This window comes from Hyla sarda, chromosome 12 (genome assembly GCF_029499605.1).
Source record: "Hyla sarda isolate aHylSar1 chromosome 12, aHylSar1.hap1, whole genome shotgun sequence".
Taxonomy (NCBI): domain Eukaryota; kingdom Metazoa; phylum Chordata; class Amphibia; order Anura; family Hylidae; genus Hyla; species Hyla sarda.
The window spans coordinates 25,156,355-25,177,432 of NC_079200.1; the positions used below are offsets into that span (position 1 = coordinate 25,156,355).

The window sequence follows — 21,078 nt, forward strand, 5'->3', positions numbered from 1 at the left end:
GCAAATTCTCTTTGATGTATTCTGACATGGCAAGAGTCTCTGGTGGTGAGAGGGGATAGATTCTACCTCGTGGTGGAGTAGTCCCTGGCAACAAGTCAATGGGACAGTCATAAGGTCTGTGAGGAGGAAGAACCTCGGATTGCTTCTTACAGAAGACATCAGCAAAACTGTGATATGACTCTGGCAAACCAGGTGGAGGAGAAGCAGGGGAGGTTTGCTTGACAGGAACAGGCTTGAGACAGCGGCAGAAGCAAGAGGGACCCCAACTTAGGATCTCTCCGGAGGTCCAATCCAGGATAGGATAATGGCGTTGGAGCCAAGGCAGACCCAGGAGGAGTTCAGAGGAGCACAAGGGGAGGACATAGAACTCCAGTTTCTCTGTATGAAGAATCCCAATGTCCATCTGGAGTGGCAGAGTACGGAACTGCACAGTAGCAGCGAGTCTCTCTCCATTGACTGTGGAGATACTGAAGGGCTTGAGAAGACGAACCCCAGCAATATGATATTTGTCAATCAAGGAAGCATGGATGAAGTTGCCGGCAAAACCGGAGTCTAGAAAAGCGACTGCAGTGAAAGGTGACTTGGTGGGTACGGATAGCTGCACAGATACCGTAAGACGTGGAGAGGAGGAATCCACACTTAGTAATGCCTCTCCCACGTTTACTAGGTGCGTGTATTTCCCAAACGCGGTGGATGGAGAGGACAGTCTTTCAGGAAGTGCTCTGAGCTGGCGCAATATAGACACAAATTCTCGTTTCTACGGCGGCTCCGTTCTTGAGGGGTCAGGAGAGACCGGTCCACTTGCATGGCTTCCACAGCGGGAAGCCCAGAAAAGGGTTGCGGAGGACGCTGGAAAACCGGAGCCAGAGGAGGATAGCGTCTAGGATGAGCTCTCTCACTTTCCTGACGAAGTTCCTCTTGCATCTCGGAGAAACGCTTGTCAATCCTAGTGGCCAAATGTATGAGGTCACTAAGAGAAGATGGTATATCTTGTGCGGCTAAGACATCCTTTATCTCACTGCTTAGTCCCTTTTTGAAGGTGGCACAAAGCGCTTCATTATTCCAATTCAGCTCTGAGGCTAGGGTACGGAATTGGATGGCGTATTCACCCACTGTTGAGCTTCCTTGAGTCAAATTCAGAAGTGCTGTCTCGGCTGAGGAAGCCCGGGCTGGCTACTCAAACACACTCCGAAATTCCTGGCAGAAGGACTGGACGGAGGAAGTGGCTGGATCCATGCGGTCCCACAATGGTGTAGCCCAGGCCAGGGCCTTCCCGGTTAGCAAACTAACTATAAAGGCCACCTTGGCGCGTTCAGACGGGAACTGGTTGGCCATAAGCTCCAGATGCAGGGAGCACTGAGACAGGAAGCCCGACACTGCTTGGAGTCACCGTCATATTTTTCCGGCAAGGACAGACGGACTCTGGAGCTGCAGGAAGCGGCAGCAGGCTGTGGAGGTGACACTGGAGCTGGCGACGGTTGCTGCTGGGCAGACAGGAGTTGCTGCAACATGGCGGACAACTGATTCATTTGTTGTCCCTGCTGCGCAATTTGCTGCGACTGCTGGAACACCATAGCAGAGAGGTCAGCAACGCTCGGCAGAGGTACCTCAGTGGAATCCATGGCCGGATCTTACTGTCAGGATCCGGACTGGCTGGAGGTAGCAGGAGTTGGTGGTGGATCCGCTGTGCCAGAGAGGTGATGACGTGGGCCGTACCAGTGGAACGGAGTCTAAGGGGTTACTGGTATTCACCAGAGCCCGCCGCAAAGCGGGATGGTCTTGCTGCGGCAGGTAACCCCCAGGTCGTTCCACACTGTAGCGACTCAACCTCTCTGGCTGCTGAGATAAGGCAAGGTACAAGAGGATCAGGCAAAGGCGTAGTCAGACGTAGCAAATGGTCAGGACAGGCAGCAACGGTTCACAGGCGGTAGTCAGTAGCAACGGGTTCGGCAACAGGCAGGGTAACACAGGAACAAGGAAACGCTTTCTCTCAGGCACAAGGCAACAAAGATCCGGCAGGAGGCTGTGGGAGGAGATGGTACTTATAGGCAGTGCACGGCTGAGGCCTAATTAAGTCAAAGCAGAAAACTTTAACCCTTAATTAACCGCTTTGGACCAGGCACCAATCACTGGTGCACTGGCCCTTTAAATTTAAGAGTCCCGGCACGCGCGCACCCTATAGAGCGGGGACGCGCACACTGAGACCGCGTGACCAGAGCGCTGCCTGGAGACACACGCTGTGAGCGCACCGAGGCAAGCAGGGTGCCCGGAGCGATCAGCGTAACACGTCCTTATGTGTGACATTGTTCAACTTCCTGTAGTCGACACAGAAGCGGACGGTTCCATCTTTTTTTTTTGAGCAGGACAAGTGGCGCCGCCCAGGGACTCTGACTTTCTTGGATGACGTCTGCCTCTTTCATGTTGGCCAGCATCTTCTTGACAGTCTGATACATGCCTGGGGCGACCGGGCGATGTCTTTCCTTCATAGGTTGGCTGTCGCCTGTGAGGATTCGGTGTTGGATCATGGACGTATGCCCGAAATCTGTGGGGTGTTTGCTTAAAGCTTCATGGTACCTTTTGGCGACATTGGTGACTCCCTTGACTTGGTCCCTTGGGGTAGTGTCGACTCCAACTTCGAGTTGTGCCCACCAGGGCCCGGGAGGACTCAGACTGGACCCTTCGGCCACTTGGACTGCACGCTGTTGGGCCACCATATGTTCCGTTAAGATGTCCTTTGACTCTACAACAGGGCTACTGGGGTGTATTTGGGTAACACAGTAGCAGTATTGGACAGGTTGACTAACAGGACTGGAACTATCCCTTTGGTAACGGTGACAAGGCTTCTTGCAGCTCGGACAAGAGGGTAGTCTTCTAGTTGCAGAGGCTCCAGCAGGGCTTGATAGTCTCTATTCTTGACTCTGGGAAGTGCACGACACCAGATGATAGTCTCTGTGTTGGGTTGCAAGGTCACCGACCTGATGTCTTGTACTCGGACTCTGCAGATTTCACCTTGCTTGTTGGCAAACTTCCGCTACGCTTGTAGAACTTTCAAGTGGTTTTGCGCTGCCTGCTGGCCTGAAGGGGACATATGGGGAAGAGAGGTATACAAGGCATCTACTATTTCATAATGTGCATCCCCAATATAAACTCAGCAGACCCCTTATCTATCACATTAGTTACAATCACTCCCTACCCGCTAAGTACATGCTCCCCCAACTGAATAGTTGGTTCCCAGTATCCATGTCTGGGGACTGGTTGCCCATTACCCACAACTACTCTCAAGTTAACGTTGTAGGGGCGATTCACGGTCAGGTGGAGTGGATCGGGTGGCAAGCTCCTTCACAGCCTTAGTCAGTTGTTCAATGTCCTGCCTAACACTTTGTAAATCTGAGGCTGCGGTGAGTGGCAAAGAAGGAGACACCCAGAGCGGGGGCTGGTGATGGGGGTGGCATAGGTCTGGCTACCAGCCCTAGTGGTTCTTGGACAGGTGGACAAGCTCCCTCTTACTCAGTCCCGGACTCAATCATTTGGATAGCCTCTTGAAAGTGGGGAATGACATGTTGGTGTTTTGAACTGCTAACATTCTCAGCTGGGCTTTGTCCCACTTATTATGAGCCCCATCAACAAATCTGTCCAGTAACACCTTATTACCCTGCACAGGAGTTATACCATCTAGTTTTTGAACACTCTCTAGGGCATTCTGTAGGGCTACGGCATATGCTCTCAAAGTCTCCCCTGGCTTCTGTCGCCTCTCGTACAGCCGGAGACGTACCTCTGATGGAGAATGTGAATCAAATACCTGATACAGTTCTTCAAAGATCTGCTCTACAGTTGCCTTCTCAGAGGCTGCCCAAGTGTGGACTTCTTCTAACGCTGGTCCTTGTAGTTGTCCTGTGAGCAATTGCACCTGTCGATTTGGAGGGAAAGAGTAAAAGACAAACAAACTCTGGATCCTGTCTTTGAAATCCCTCAGGGTGAAGGGGTCTCCATTGTAGGTAGGGAGGACAGGGTTGCCCGTGAATACCGATGCAGACGCTGGAACACCAGGGTTGTTAATGTGGACTGCAGGTGTGGTCGCCCAGTAAGGGATGGTGTTTCCCCGTACCTTTCCTGCCCTGTCAGGCAGTGTCCCTTGGTGTCCCCAGGGCCCCCTGCAGATGTTTCCCACATGTTAATATGTTGTGTATTATATTGTGTGTTGTATTTTTAATAAATGTACCATGTGATTGTTACCCAGGAGGTACTAGTGACCAGCTGACCCCAAAGGTGACCTATGGGCTCCCTGATAGTCTCCCCCCATATAAACCCTGGGTGGGGCTAGCTTCTCTCTCTTGTTCCTGAGGTCCAGTGCAGTCAAGTCTTCTTAGTGTGTGTGTCCAGAACATTGGAGGCCTTAAGTCAAGTCCTGCAGCCTCAAGTCAAGTGCAAAGTAAGCTAAAGTCACAGTCCTGTCAGTCAAGTCAAGTCTTCTGTCTATCCAGCGTGGCTTGCCCTAAATTCTCCTGTCTACTACAAGTCCCAGCAAACCTGCGAGGTCTCTGTGTCACTGATCCCCTCCTTGGGCCCTAACTGTACTGCATAGACTCTAACAACTGTCTACCCTCAGTAAAGCTACCATTGTTCTGTAACTTGGCGTCCGAGTCTTTATTGCCCCCGTGCCTAGCCCAGGATCCAGAGGTATATACCTTCGGGTGGTTAGTGCTAAACCACTCCCTGGCATCACAAATACAAGGGGTTAATACCCTCTGCCCCTAGGGTAACAACATCTGCCCTGCACAACACATACCCCGCCATTACCACACAGACAAAATTGGAAACATTCCGGCCGCTGAGGGCAGGTGATGATCCCACTGCTGGAGTCTTTATTGCCCCCGTGCGTAGCCCAGGATCCAGCGGTATACCTTCGGGTGGTTAAGGCTAAATCACGCCCTGGCGTCACGAAAACAAGGTGTTAATACCCTCTGCCCCTAGGGTAACAACATCTGCCCTGCACCATCCACACCCCGCCATTACCACACAGGCAAAACTGGCAACATTCTGGCCGCTGGGGCAGGTGATGATCCCGCTGCTGGAGATGGAGGGGCATTGTCGCCCGGCTGATCTGGAGAGCTGGGTTCTGACATCTGGTTGGATTTTGAGTTCGTTGTCGCTTTAAGAAGAATAAGGTGCTTTCACCTTTAAGAAAATTGTTGAAGTGTTGCAGCGGCTTGGACTTGGCTAGTAGGGGTACTGTAATGGATGCTCCGCCTCTATTTTGCAGGTACCCGGTAGTAATTTGTCTTGCGACCAGACTTGCGGACGCTAGTGGGTTAATGCTGATAGCTACCGGCACCGGAGACTTGATTCTGGTGATTGTTGGTGCTTGCAGAGTCTGCAGCGGGTGCTTGATAGAAGACAGCGGAGCTGGGCGCAGCCACCGAAACCTCCAATATGGCTGCGCCCAGGGAAATTCCTGTTTTGGTTCAGTCGGCAAAGTCTTCCCCAGTACAACACAGGGTGGCTCTTTGTTTCCCCCTCGCTGTGCTAAAGAGGTGTCACAGCTGGGGACTGATGGGGCGGAGCTGCGACCACTTGCACGCACGGCAAACACCTGACCAAATTAACTCTTTCAGGTACAGACTCTTTATACTCCACAGTGGAAAACAACAGTCTTTCCTTCCCCTCCCCCTCTATTTCACAAGCGCCATGAGTAAGACACTTTTCATAGACAAAGTCCTGTACACTTTCTGGCGCAAACTTTATTCGCATCAGCATGCGATTTTTGCAGACAATGCTGGACACAGTTCAGACTAGGGGAGAGGATTTGTGGCATAAGGCACACACCCATATCCTGTTCGTGTTGCCAAAAGTTGTGGTATGCCGGGGTATGAGGTGCAGGGCAAATGTAATTACTTTTGGGGAAGATAACCTCTTGCGTTTGTGATGCCAGGGCGTAGTTTATCCTTAACAACCCGAAGGTATACCGCTGGATCCTGGGCTAGGCAAGGGGCAATGAAGACACTGATGCCAAGTTATGGACAACAGTAGCTTTACTGAGGGTAGACAGTTGTTACAGTCTATGCAGTACAGCCAGGGCCCAAGGAGGTGACCAGTGACACAGAGACCTCACAGATTTGCTGGGACTTGTAGTAGACAGGAGAATTTAGTGCAGGCCATGCTGGGTAGACAGATGACTTGACTGACAGGACGGTGACTTTATCTCACTTGCACTTGACTTTTGGCTGCAGGACTTGACTTGAGGCCTCCACTACTCTGGACACACACACTAGGAACGACTGCACTGGACCTCAGCAATTTCCCCGCCCCCCCCCCCCCCCTGGATTCGCCACTGCATGCATTATATGCACACACAACACACTGTACACATTACATGCTGTACATGCATGCTTCATACACACACAACACACTGTACACATTACATACTGTAAATGCATCATATACACACTCATACTGTACATATTACATACTGTACATACATCATACACACACACAACACACTGTACACATTACATACTGTACATGCATTATACACATAACACACATACTGTACACATTACATACTGTACATGCATCATACACACACACTGTACACATTACATACTGTACATGCATCATACACACAACACACTGTACACATTACATACTGTACATGCATTATACACACACACATACTGTACACATTACATACTATACATGCATCATACACACACAGATAGAATAGATCAGTGTTTCCCAAACAGGATGCCTACAGAGGTTGCAAAACTACAACTCCCAGCATGCCCAGACAGCCTTTGGCTGTCCGGGCATGCTGGGAGTTGTAGTTTTGCAACAACTGGAGGCACACTGGTTGGGAAACACTGGTATAGATACACACATGCACTTTATATAGTCATCCACAGTAGTAACACACACACACAGGCACAGTACATAGACATACACATATGTACACACATATATATATCCACACACACATGCTTATACACATATATATATATATATGCAGGGACACCTACTATAGTCAGGCCCCATGTTGTACAGCCTCTGCGGTCTCCTCACAGCTCTGTGCTCTCTCCTCACCCCTCCCCCTCCTCCTGCTCAGACGGCTGAGAGAAGAGTCTGGGGCTGAGGGAAGATACCAAATGCAGTGGGGGTGGGGGGGCGTGATTGTGGTGAGGTGAGAAGAACTCCAAAGCTGCAAATGAGTTTATTTTTTAAAAAAAAGTCAGACATTTGGGGGCCCTCTTGTTTGACTGGGTGCCTGGGGCTCGGAGCACAAGCTCCAAGAGCAGGATTGATAATCCGGCCCTGGACTGCTGGGGGGAATTGCCCCATTGCTACAGGATGGGCAAGCACTGGCTGTGCTCGGGGGGCCCCCAGCCAGCTCGGGGCCCCAAGCAAATGCTTGGTTTGCCGGTCCTGTAGCGACGGGCCTGATGATGATGTGCGCCTTTTAATACATGCTAGCTACAGTATGTTAAGGTGTGACTTTAGGTTTGCCATCAGTGCACTGATATGTGCAGCAGGCATGTAAAATAAACTTGGCCTGCTGAGCATGATAAAAAGTTGCTCATATTTGCATGTGATACATTTAATGTTAGCATGGCATGTGGTACAGGGTGGAGCGGACCTGGGGCAAAGCTGTGTGTGAAAACACCCCCAAAATACGCCCACTGATGCGCCAGGCGCAGAAATGCATCTGCACCATCAAAATACACAGGGTGCTTGATACTTTAGTCCCCTAGTGTTCAGTACACCTGGTATGAAATCAGAAAAAGAGTATGGAGTATGGAATCAGAAGACTAGAAGACAAGACTATGAAGTACGGAACATGGAGTAAGAAGAAAAGTAGGAGTAGCTTGAGACCATGAGTATGAGTTAGTTGTCAAGGGCTATCCAGGGATGCTTAGGACAAAGTCTGATTCTTGCAAGTAACTACAGAGACACCTTGAGTACCAGCATTGCCCTGGGGACAATCCTCTTGTGGCCTAAAAGGGGTACTCCGCCCCTAGTCATCTTATTGCCCTATCCAAAGCATAGGGGATAAGAGGTCTAATCGAGGGGTCCCGCCGTGATCTCTCCTGCAGCACCCCCTGTCATCTGGTGCAAGGAGCGAACCCGATGACGGGCGATGCAGAGGTCGGTGGATCGCGACATCACAGCCCCACCCCCTCGTGACATCACGCCCCATCCCCTCAAGTCTATGGGAGGGGGCACAGGACCCCCGCGATCAGACATCTTATTCCCTATCCTTTGGATAGGGAATAAGATGTCTAGGGGTACCCCTTCAAGGATGACCATCCATCCATTTTTCTAGTGTTGGAGGGTAACATTTTGTGAAGGACCTTTTAGCAATCTGAAACCTTAGTGGACCTCCAGTCGGACTCTTTTTTACCACCAGCAGCCAACCGATTTGAACCTTGCACCTACTGACTGTCATAGGTTAAAGGAGCAGTGCAATGAAAAACAACTTATCCCCTATCCAAAAGGACCCTCACGATCTCCTGAACGGGGCCCCAGCAGTCTGCTGGAAGGGGCTTGCCAACTCCTGCACAGAGCGGCGGCCGACACACCCCCTCCATGTATAGAGATACATGGAGGGGCGTGTCGGCCGTGGCTTCCTGTGGGGGTCGGAACTGAAAATAGAAGATTACGGCCGAACGGCGCGGTGGATCCAGGCACGGTAAGGATCAAACTGATCAGCGTCCCCTGCACTACCAGCCAGTACCGTTGGTTAGGGCGGGGGGGAGAAAGCTGACAGTTTTCCTTTCAAAATGGACTGTCTAACACAATAAAAGATGCTCTCGCTGCACGAGATCCTCCATCTTCCCTATGTGAACTAATCCATCTAGCCACATGTATTGATATACGTTTTGCCGAGAGGCAGGAAGAACTTCGAATGGAGAGAGAACCTTTCCGATCACGGCGATTTCCTCGCTTGGCACCCGTCTTCCAACGTCCTCCTCTACAGTCTTCTTCACCTCTTGCCGAAGAGGCCATGCAAGTAGATTGTTCTCGCTTAATGCAACAGGAAAGATCTTGATGACGCAGCAAGAATTTGTGCCTATATTGTGCCAGCCCGAAGCACTTTCTCAAAGACTGTTGTGTTCGTCCATAGCATCTGGGAAACGCTCGCACCTAGGAGACGTGAGAGAGGTGTCCCTATGTCTGAATATTACCTCTCCTCCATTGACCATTCCTATTCAAATTTATGCTTTTGCCAAGTCCTTATTCTGCACTTCTGCTTTCTTGGATTCAGGGTCTGCTAGAGACTTCATAGATGTCTCCTTGGTCCATAAATATCGTATCCCTGTACCTAGGCTGGCTAAGTCTTTGTTCATTTCCACTGTAAATGGACAAAATCTGGACTGCAAGGTGCTTTTCCGTACAGAGCCTCTCGTAATGCAAGTAGGAGCCTTGCATAAGGAAAAGAGTGAATTCTACGTCCTTCTTCACTTTACTTCGGAGATTCTTCTCTGTCTTCCTTGGCTTCAACGGCATTCTCCGCAACTTGACTGGAGATCTGGAGAGATTACATGCTGAGGACAGTTCTGTCAAAATTATTGTCTCGTTCCAGTCCAGACTAAAACTATTTATTTTCTTCCTCCTATGCCTATTCTGCCTCTTCCTTACCAAGATTTTATAGATGTATTCTGCGAGAAGCAGGCCAAGACTCTACCTCCACATCATCCTTAAGATTGTCCCATTGATTTACAGCTTGGAAGCACACCTCCTCGTGGAAGAATGTATCCGTTATCTGTTCCGGAGATGCAAGTCATGGCAAGATATATCCAGGAGAATCTCCAAAAGGGATTCATCCAAAAGTCCTCCTCTCCTGCTGGAGCAGGTTTCTTCTTTGTTGGGAAGAAGGATGGTTCTCTCCGTCCATGTATAGACTACAGGGGACTTAACAAAATCACGCTCAAAAATCATTATCCTCTTTCTGAACTCGATCTCTGAACTTTTTGACCATCTCCGGGGAGCCAAGATCTTCTCTAGATTGGATTTGCGGGGAGCATAAAACCTAATCTGTATCCGCGAGGGAGATGAATGGAAAACGGCCTTCAATACCCGTGATGGACATTTTGAGTATCTAGTGATGCCTTTTGGCATCTGCAATACTCCAGCTGTTTTTCAAGAATTTGTCAATGATATCTTCCGATCATCTCTACACCTGTGTTGCCCTGTACCTAGATGACATCTTCATCTTCTCTACTAATTTAGAGGAACATCGTACCCATGTTCGTCTGGTTCTACATCGCCTCCGGAAGAATCATCTGTATGCCAAACTGGAGAAATGCCTATTTGAGAAATCTAGTCTTCCGTTTCTCTGTTACATTGTTTCCCATCTAGTCCTGCAGATGGACCCTGAAAAACTGACTGCGGTATTGGATTGGCCTCGCCCTACTGGGCTTTTCAACACTTTTTTTGATTCGCCAATTATTATCGTCACTTTATTCCACATTTCTCTTCTTTGGTCGCTCCAATAGTGGCTCTCATTAAAAAGGGTTCTAACCCCAAGTCATGGCCTCCTGAGGCCTTCTTTCGCTTAAAGACTGCGTTTGCCTCTGCTCCGTGCTTACAAGACCTGATCCGGAGAAAACTTTTACTTTGGAAGGTGATGCTTCTTCCGTAGTAGCTGGTGCCGTTCTTACTCTGAAAAACTCCAAGGGCAAGACTGTAACTGAAGCTGAGAGGAACAACTCCATCGGAAATCTAGAACTCCTTGCCATTAAGCTTGCCTTGGAGGAATGGCAACATTTATTAGAAGGGTCTTCCATCCGGTCAGCATCTATTCAGACCACAAGAATCTTCTATATCTTCAGACTGCTCAGTAAGGTGGTCATTATTATTTTCCAGATTTAATTTCTTCATTCACTTCTGTCCAGCTAACAAGAACATTAGAGCAGATGCTCTTTCCAGGTCCTCTGACTTTGTAGGGTTGGACTCCACGCCAAGGCATTTTATTCCTCCAGATAGTTTGATTTCTGCAGCTCCTGCTGTACTTCAGCAAGTTCCTCCTGGAAAATCCTTTGTGCTCCCCACATTGAGATGCAAGGTACTGAAATGGGGTCATTCTTTTTTGTTGGCAGGACATCCTGGAGAACAAAAGACCTTACTTTTCTCCCGGCATTACTGGTGGCCGCATCTTGAATGCTATGTCTCCGATTTTGTCCATTCCTGTGTTACCTGTGCCCGTGACAAATCTCCTTGGAAGAAACCTGCGGGACTCTTACAGCCATTAACCATCCCGGAGACTCCCTGGTCTCAAATAGCCATGGACTTTATTACCGATCTGCCTCCATCCCGTAATAACATGGTCATCTGGGTCGTGGTTGATCGGTTTTCCAAGATGGCTCATTTCATCCCTCTACCTGGTCTTCCATCTGCTCCACAGCTGGCGAAACACTTCTTACTACATATCTTTTGCCTACATGGTCTACCTAGTCGTATCGTCTCGGATCGCGGAGTTCAGTTTGTTTCCAGGTTCTGGCGAGCTCTCTGTACTCATCGTGACATCAACTTGGACTTCTTTCTCCTCTGCCTACCACCCTCAGTCCAACAGTCAGGTGGAGAGGGTAAATCAGAATCTGGAGACTTATCTTCGCAATTTTGTTTCAGCTCGTCAGAACGACTGGGTTGATCTTCTTCCTTGGGCCGAATTCTTCTATAATCACAAGGATTCTGAATCCATGAGGTCTTCTCCATTTTTTATTGTTTATGGACATTATCTCAATTCTCCTCTTCCAGTTTCAGTTCCCTCCGGACTTCCAGCTGTTGATGAACTTGTCCGTGACTTCTCTTCCATTTGGCAACAGACTCGGCACTCATTATCCCTAGACTCTTCCCGCATAAAAACCCAGGCACATAGGAAAATACCTCCTCTGTCTTTCTCTACCGGTGATAAGGTTTGGTTATCTTCCAGGTACATTCGCTTCAAGATTCCCAGTTATAAGTTGGGTCCTTGTTTCCTGGGTCCATTTGAGGTCTTATAGAAAATCAATCCAGTCTCATAAAAACTCTGTTTGCCTTCTTCTCCATGCATTCCTAACTCTTTTCATGTGTCACTCCTCAAGCCTCTGGTAATCAACAGTTGCTTTCATAGGAATACTGCTTCTGCGCCCGTTTCTGGCTCTTCTGATGTCTTCCAAGTTAAAGATATTCTAGCCACTAAGACTGTGCGAGGAAAATTCTTCTTAGTTGACTGGAGGGGATTTGGTCCTGAGGAGAGATCCTGGGAGCCCGAGGAGAATATCCTGGACCGTAATCTCCTCAAGAAATTTTTGAGCCTCAAAAAGAGGGGGAGACCAAAGGGGGGGGGGGTACTGTTACACTTTGCACTCAGGCCAGACACGCTGTCCATGAGCGCATTCCCCCTCTCGTCCCCAGTTGGCATCCCTAGCCCGCATGCGAATCTCAGCCCGTCACTCACCTCCATCCTCAGCTGCTTCCTCTGTCTCTAAGCTCTGGCACGTGTGCCCCCGCCTCCACGGGCATGCGCACGTCGGAGCTCTAAGATTTAAAGGGCAAGTGCACCCCCCACACATCCATGCCGGATCTTTGTTGCCCTAGTGCCTGAGAGAAAGCGTTATTTAGTCTTGCCTTGTTGTGTTTCTGACCTTTGTTCCGTGACCTGACCTTGCTCCTGTGCCACCTGCCTACTAGTGTTGCTCGCGAATATTCGCAATTCGAATATTATTCGCGAATATCGCATATTCGCGAATTTCGCGAATATAGCGCTATATATTCGTAATTACGAATATTCATTTTTTTTTTTTTTTTTCTTCACAGTACACATCACAGTGATCACCCCTCTCTGCTTCCAGGTTGTGTGGTGTAAAGAAGGCTGTAATACTACTGTGTGAGACTGGCGTGCGAAAATTCGCATATGCCAATTTTCGCATATGCCAATTTTCGCAAATGTAAATTTTCGCATACGCGAAAATAAAACGAGAATATAACGAATATGCGAATATTCGCGAATATATGACGAATATATGTCCATATATTCGCGAATATTCGCAAATTCGAATATGGCCTATGCCGCTCAACACTACTGCCTACTGACCTCCTGCTTCGTTCCTGACTACACTCCTGTGCTACCTTCTGCTATCCTGACCTCGAGTTGCCGTATCCTTCCTGTTCCTCAAAACTCCTCAGTCGAGTCGTACTAGGGGTAGCGACCTGGGTGCCGTCTGCCACAGCAAGACCATCATGCTTTACGCCGGGCTCTGGTGAAAAACAGCAGCACCTTAGATTCCACTCCCTGGCACGGCCCACAAACTTTATATAGTTTTGTGTTTCGCTGGGTATTTTAGATATGCTTTTTTCATTTGAATTTTTTATGGATTTCGCACCGCAGTGCTTTGTCAGGCCCCTGCTTGGCAACGTATGCGGTTGCAGTACGGTTTTTAAACCGGAGACAAAATCGTTGTCAACCACGGTTTTGACTCCGGTTTAAAAACCGTACTGCAACCGCATACGTTTTTTTTTTTAAACATGGACGTCAATGGGAAACGCACATGTATATGGTTCCATACGGGAAAAATGTATACGTTTTTACTTTGCACATGCGCATTTGAATCCTAAAGTCCCCACCCAAGACCCCTCCCATTAAAAATGGACAACATTTTCAAAAACGTATGTTTGTTTTTTTTAGAGGTGCACCGAAATGGAAATTTCAGAACCGAAACGAAACCGAAATAAAAAAAAATGTCCGTCCGAAACCGATACCGAAAATTACTTTTCCCCCGTCTACTGGTAAAATGCAGCGCTCCGCTCATTAGATTAGATTAGATTCCCCCACATTAGATTGCCAGCTCCCCCACATTAGGTCGGGAGTTCCCCCACATTAATAGGCAGCTCCCCCACAATAGTAGGCAGCTCCCCCACAATAGTAGGCAGCTCCCCCACATTAGGTCAGCATTTCCCCCACAATAGTAGGCAGTTCCCCCACAATATTAGGCAGCTCCCCCCAACAATATTAGGCAGCTCCCCCCACATTTGTAGGCAGCTCCCCCCCACAATATTAGGCAGCTCCCCCCCAACAATATTAGGCAGCTCCCCACACATTTGTAGGCAGCTCCCCCCCACATTAGGTCAGCAGTTCCCCCACAATAGTAGGCAGCTTCCCCCCACCCCACAGACATACAGCTTCCAGCCATATACAGTGTATGGCTGGAGGCTGTATGTCTGTACTGCTGCCCCCACAGTGTTCCGGTCACCGCTCCTCCGGCCCGGGGTCACATCTACTGCTATGGCCTATGGACCATAGCAGTAGGTGCCGGGACCGGGGGGAGCGGTGACCGGAACACTGAAGAAGATGACGCGCCGCCGGTCACTTACCAGGCCCCGGCCAGCGCGCGTTCTCCTGCGATGATCCTGCGGTCCTCCTGCGTCTCTATGGTTGTACGCACGGGACGTCAGTGACGTCCCGTGCGTACGACCATAGAGACGGAGAAGCGAAGGACCGAAGGAGGATCGCAGGTGGACGCCGGGGAATGGTGAGTGACCGGCGGACATCCTTATGTCCTGGATGTCCGGGATAGGAATACTTCTTTTTATGTGCCCGGCCGGCTCCCGTGTGTGGCTGCAGGCGGGGGCCGACCAGAGCATATAAAAACTAATACTGTATACTAAAAACCAGGGGGCCTCCAGCTGTTGTGAAACTACAACTCCCAGCATGCCCGGACAGACTTTGCAGGTCCGGGCATGCTGGGAGTTGTAGTTTCACAATAGCTGGAGGCCCCCTGGTTTTTAGTATACAGTATTAGGTTTTATATGCTCTGGTCGGCCCCCGCCTGCAGCCACACACGGGAGCCAGCCCGGCACATAAAAAGTATTCCTATCCCGGAGAGCGCGCCCCCCCAGATGTTGCGCCCGGTGCGGCCGGCCCCCCCTGCACCCCCCACGCTACGCCTCTGCCACTGGCAGTGTTTGTAACTTGTGCTGTGGGCGGGCAGGGGAGGTGGGTCATTATCGGCACATTTTTTGTTGTTTCGGCATTTCCCCGAAATAGCTATTTTCGGACGATATATATCAGCCGCCGATATATCGCCGCATCCCTAGTTTTTTTTCTATAAAATCTGACGGAACTGTATGCACTTTTAAAAACAGCATACTGTTTAAAAACGCATACGGTTTACTTTTTTCCATACTGTTCCATCCGTTTTTTTTGCCATACGATTTTCTTTAGAAAAACGGATTGAAAACAGTATGGCAAAAACGTGATGTGAACCTAAGTCTAGGTTCACATTTTGTTTTGCTGTCTTTTTTTTTTTTTTTTTTTATAATACACAATACTGTTGTATTTACACGTCTTTTTAAACAGCAAAATTAAACGGACTGTAATGAAAACAGTAAAAATGCTGTGTGGCCTTAGTCTAAAACAGTGTTTCCCTACCAGGGTGCCTCCAGACGTTGCAAAACTACAACTCCCAGCATGCCTGGACAGCCAAAGGCATGCTGGGAGTTGTAGTTTTGCAACATCTGGAGGCATGCTGGTAGGGAAACACTGGTCTAAATGTATGAATGTGGCATGTGATCAGTGTTTGAAAAATCACTATTCAATAAAGTTGTCTGACAGTTTAAAAAAAAAAAAAAAAAATAATAATAATCACGTTCCGTCCTCGCGAGAAAACCACCATGTGCCGCAAGTAGAAAAAACTACTTCTCGCGAGACCGGACTAACCAGCGACGAGCGATAGTGCTTTTTTGGTTTGAACTCTCGCGGTGTTTTAGAGGCAAAAAAAATGGGACGACGAGAAACTCGCGAGACTTCGCTAGGAGGCCGCTACCTGTGGGAAGGAGACAGTTCTCGCGAGACTTGAGGGGGAAAAGGGGGTTACACCGCTGCCTGTGGAAACGCAAGGCGGCCGTTTCTTGCTGGGGGGATTACTCCTATTTCTTCCCGCCGAAATCCCGCGAGATTCGTTCCCCCCTCCCGTGACTGGAAGAGCCCTATGCTGTGACAAGCCGGACCGAGTCCTTCGTGAGGCGGAAAAAGTAGTGTACGGAGAAGTGAGGCGGAGGAGGCCGCACCGTGCTGACAGCCGGGACAAGACAGGAAGCCTTCTTCAGTCATCGTCTCTGTCAGGGGGGAGACCCTGGTGCCTGTGTGGAGGACCCCCGCTGCCATTGGACTCTGTGGGAAGCTTTGTGATACCCTCCCCTTCCAATCCATGAGAGGAAAGATGGCAGCCCACCATGGTGTAGGGACCCTCTAAGAGAGCAGAACAGATTTCTTCGGACTAGTGACCACCCCCGCCCGTTTATCCGCCATCGCCCCCTCCCCTATTACGTAGATATCCGTACAACACTACACAATGGACTCCTATGGGACTACGCTAACCTTCCAGAACCTGTGAACGTCTTAAGACAGTGACTAAGGAGTACGTCAAGGCTGGGTGACCCCGCTGCGCCTCCTTCACGTACAGGGACCAGGAGCTTCCTAAGTGGCGGCAGACCTTGTTATATGGAGGGAGGGTAGTCCTGTTCTCCTCATATCGCGTGTTGGTGACGCCATACGTCTATGCCGAAGCAGTGACACGTATGTGAATGACGGCAGGAAGCAGGTGAAGAGGGACCTTGTTGTCTCAGACCTTGGCGGAGCTTGGCCCAAGAGGACTTATTGTATTTATTTTTGAGGGGTTCACCCCTCCCCCCTCTCCCCTGTCCCTCCCCCCACCCTTTTTTTATTTTTCGGCAGAGGAATGCCAAACCCGGTGCGGCATGGGAACAAGAAGGATAGCGGAGGGTCTGCATCTAACATGCCACAAAGCAGCGGGAGCAGCAATAACAAAGAGCGTCAGCGCATGGGCTCCAAACACAAGCGACACAAGTCCAAGCATCTCAAAGATTCTCCGGTAGCCCTCGAGCCTCTGGTCCCCACCACGCTCAAGCTGGTGGAGTACGATGACATCAGCTCTGACTCCGACACCTTCTCGGACGACGTCTCTTCCAAGCCTGAGAAAAGAGATAGCGATGAGAGGCGAGGCTCTGAGAAGAGTGATAAGTCGCACAAGTCGCGGCACCGCCATCAGCACAAGAAGGTTAAGGAGTCCACCAAGGGCAAGCAACTGGAAAGGGAACGGAAACCTGAGAAGAGTCAAGAAACGATGGTCAGCAAGGTGCCCAGCTCGAAAGAGAGGACCGTGACCAAAAGAGTGGTTGAGGACCAGGAGGAGCATGGACGCAGCTCTAAGTCCTCCAACAAAGAGGTCAGGCTGTCAAAGATTCATCGAGAAAAAGCACGTCGGGAGAGGGAGCTTAAATCTGGACAAAAGGATCGGGCGAAAGGCCACCGCAAAAGGGACTCTTCTAAACGTTACAAAACTTCTGACAGCCCCAAGAGGAAAGGACGAAGTCCGCGTAGAAAATATGGCGGCAGTCCAAAGCAGGATGACAGTCAATCTGATGCATCAGGCGGGCAGGACTACGATGGAAGCCCACCTCGCTCACATGCCTCCAGTAACTACGTGGATACATACAAGAAAGGCTTAGAGAGTCCCAACTACAAAGAGCCCTCTGCTTATCAGACTAATACCCGTTCCCCTAGCCCCTACAGCAGGAGGCAGCGCTCTGTGAGCCCCTACAGGAGGAGATCTTCTAGCTATGAAAGAGGAAGCGGCTCCTACAGTGGGAGATCCCCGAGTCCGTATGGGCGCAGGCGGTCCAGTAGCCCTTTTGTGTCCAAGCGCTCAGTGAGCCGGAGTCCTTTGCCCAGGTGATCTTTTCTTTGTAATTTCTTTTAATTTTAGTTCTTTAGGTCATATTGAAGGATATTTGTCAAACCTTGTGCAGAGGGGCAGTTGTCCATAGCAACCTATCAGATTAGTTTTTAAAAATGAAAGCTAAAATCTTATTAGTTGCTATGGGCAACAGCTTGACCTCCTCTGCATAAGTTTGAGAAATCTGTTTTCTGCAATTCCATTTTGAGAATTATCTTTGCAGTCCCATAGACTTTGAACGTAGCAGTGGTTGAACATGCTCACTGCTTCTCCATTCAGATAGGGGATATGGGACTCCTCATTGGTAGTGGAGGTCCAACCTAAGGGTACATTCACACGGGTGGATTTATAGGCAAGTTTGCATTAGGTTTGCCACTGCAAGTTTGAGCCATAGCAGAATCTCCATTGGCCTTATTGAAGTCAATATAATCTGCTACAAAGATTCTGCCGCAGCTCAAACTCTCTTCTAAATCCGCCCAGGTGAACATACCCTAAAAGTGAAGTTTCTTGAAGAAAGACCCTTTCTGTTTACCCTGTTATAGCTGCCATGTTGTCCCTGCAGCTGTTTGCTGGGGTAACAGGTGGGTAGGTATTGGGGCGATCGGCTGTTCACCCCTTAAAGGGGTACTCAGGCCCTAAGACTTCTTATCCCCTATCCGAAGGATAGGGGATAAGATGTCTGACCGCGGGGGTCCTGCCGCTTGGGACCCCCGCAATCTTGCATTAGGCACCCACCTCTTTGAGCTGCACGCCGCGCTGCCAGCTCACAAACTGCCGGGTACCGACCACGGGGCCGGAGTATCGTGACGTCACGACCCTACCCCGTATGACTCTACCCCCGCTATGCAAGTCTATGGGAGGGGGCGTGACGGCCTTCACGCCCCCTCCCATAGAATTGCATAGCGGGGTGTGATGTCACACGGGGGCGGAGTTATGTCACGTTACTCTTGCCCCGTGGTCGGCACCCGGCAGTTTGTGAGCTGGCAGCGCGGCGTGCAGCTCAAAGAGGTGGGTGCCGAATGCAAGATTGCAGGGGTCCCCAGCGGCAGGACCCCCACGGTCAGACATCTTATCCCCTATCCTTTGGATAGGGGATATTATGTCTTGGGGCCGGAGTACCCCTTTAAACCACATTTTCTAAGGGTGTTTCTCTGGTGATACAGTGCCTTTTAATATGCCAGATGCGGATTGGCCCAATGTAAGGCATTCGAAGGGGTTATACAGGTTTTCAAAAAATAGTCTATCTTCTGCATAGGTAATTGCTAGATTGACAGGGTTTCAACTCCTGACACGCGCAACACACACACACACACACACACACACATCAGCTGTTAGTAGGGGCTAACCATTTAACTAGTGCTCCAGCCTCTTGTTCACAATGTGTTATGTTTCTGTACGCACTGTACTTGTCGTAGAGCTGCAGTATTGTCGTATTGAAGTGAACGGGATCACGCTGCAGTTCCTTGAACAGAAAACATTGTGAACATTGAAGAGGCTGCAGCACTCGTCTAAACTTTGGTACCTTTAAACAACTCACTAGTGAGGTTGCCAGGTGTCAGATCTTTGCCAATAAAAAGCGTATCTGTCATACTGCCATAAAAAGTGATGTTACTCAGTGCCTACTGTGTCTAGGACCTATATATCCCTAACAGATATCATTTAAATGTTGCTCACTTTGCTTTGTCTTCTTGCCTTGTGGAGGGGCGTGTCTATCTCTCTCCCTCCTCTTCTCTGGGAGTCTGCAAATGAGTCTGGGAGCAGCCTGACAGTCTGCAAATCACTGCACAGTAGTTTACATTTTCTATCTGTTCCTAGTAAAGCTGGATGCTAATCAACATAGCTGTCACTATGTGGGTCATGCAGCTTTCACAGACTCCTGAATGTCTGATCAGCTTCTTTGTCATTCAGGAGTCAGAGAAAGCTTTGGCTGTTCAAGCATGCTGGGAGTTGTAGTTTTGCAACAGCTGGAGCTGCAGTGTTTGTAAAGCACTGTTGGAGCAGTGTTGCCTTTAGCTGTTGCAAAACTAAAACTCCCAGCATGCCCACTCATCCTTTTGTCTGTAGTTTGGCAAGAGCTGGAGGCACACAACTGGAGAATACACAGCTCTAAAACAGAGTTGTACAAAGATTGTACCCTCAGCTGTTGCAAAACTACAACTCCAATAATAGTTGTAGTTTAGGAACAGCTGAAAGCTGCAGTGGTGTGTGGGTGATCTCCTATCCTGGATACCAACACACTTTATGGCAGGTATTCAGTACGCTGCAAAATACACAGTAGTCTGTCTGCATAAAGATAGATGACCCCTAGTGGCAGCTATTTTAATTTTTTTGTAATGTAAAAAATTTTTTTTAAATGTATATTTAAAAAAGTAATCTTATCAGAAGTACTACAAAATATAAAGTTTTTCATAATGACAGTGCCTCTTTAACCCTATAAGGACCATTGGTTTTTCCATTTTTGAAATTTCATTTTTTCCTCGTTCTAAAAATCATATCTCTTTCAATTTTCCACTTACAGACCCATATGAAGACTTGTTTTACTTTGTAATGACATCAATAATTTTACCACAAAATCTGCAGCAAAACGAGAAAAAAAAATTTGTGGGGCTAAATTGAAAAAAATACTCTTTTTTTTGTAAAAATGACACCTTATCTTTATTCTGTAGGTCCATGCGAAATGATACCCTATATAGGTTGGATTTTGTTTTACTTCTGTTAAAAAAAAAAAAAAAAAAACTTTATACACAAAAAATAGGATGTTTAAAATTTCCTCTTCTGACCCCTATAACTTTTTTTTATTTTTCCATATACGGCAATGTTTAACCTCTTAACGACCAAGGACGTAAATTTACGTCCTGGTGCGGCGGTACTTAGCGCACCAGGATGTATATTTACGTCCTGTACATGACCGCGAGCATCGGAGCGATGCTCGGATCTTGCGCGGCTGGTCCCGGCTGCTGATCGCAGCCAGGGACCCGCCGGTAATACCCGACATCCGCAATCGCGCAGATGTCTGCCATTAACCCCTCAGATGCCGTGATCAATACAGATCCGCTCATCCAGAACGGCACATGGAGGTCCCCTCACCGGCCTCCGCCGCCTTCCACAGGTCTTCTGCTCTAGTCTGAGATCAAGCAGACCAGAGCAGAAGATCACCGATAACACTGATCAGTGCTATGTCCTATGCATAGCACTGAACAGTATTAACAATCAAATGATTGTTATAAATATTCTCCTATGGGGACTATTAACCCCTTAAATACTCAGCATTTTTCCGTTTTTGCATTTTCATTTTTTCATCACCTTCTAAAAATCATAACGCTTTCAATTTTGCACCTAAAAATCCATATGA

At 48.8% G+C, this 21,078-nt stretch overlaps 1 protein-coding gene across 1 annotated transcript in view; it reads left to right on the forward strand.

Annotated features, from left to right (window-relative positions):
• The first annotated feature begins 15,647 nt into the window (after positions 1-15,647).
• CDK12 (cyclin dependent kinase 12) overlaps positions 15,648-21,078 on the forward strand; it is a 59,194-nt gene continuing 53,763 nt past the window's right edge. The window contains 1 exon segment of the mRNA XM_056547672.1: positions 15,648-17,722. Within this exon segment, the coding sequence (XP_056403647.1) occupies positions 16,710-17,722 (1,013 nt within the window). The 5' untranslated portion in view covers positions 15,648-16,709.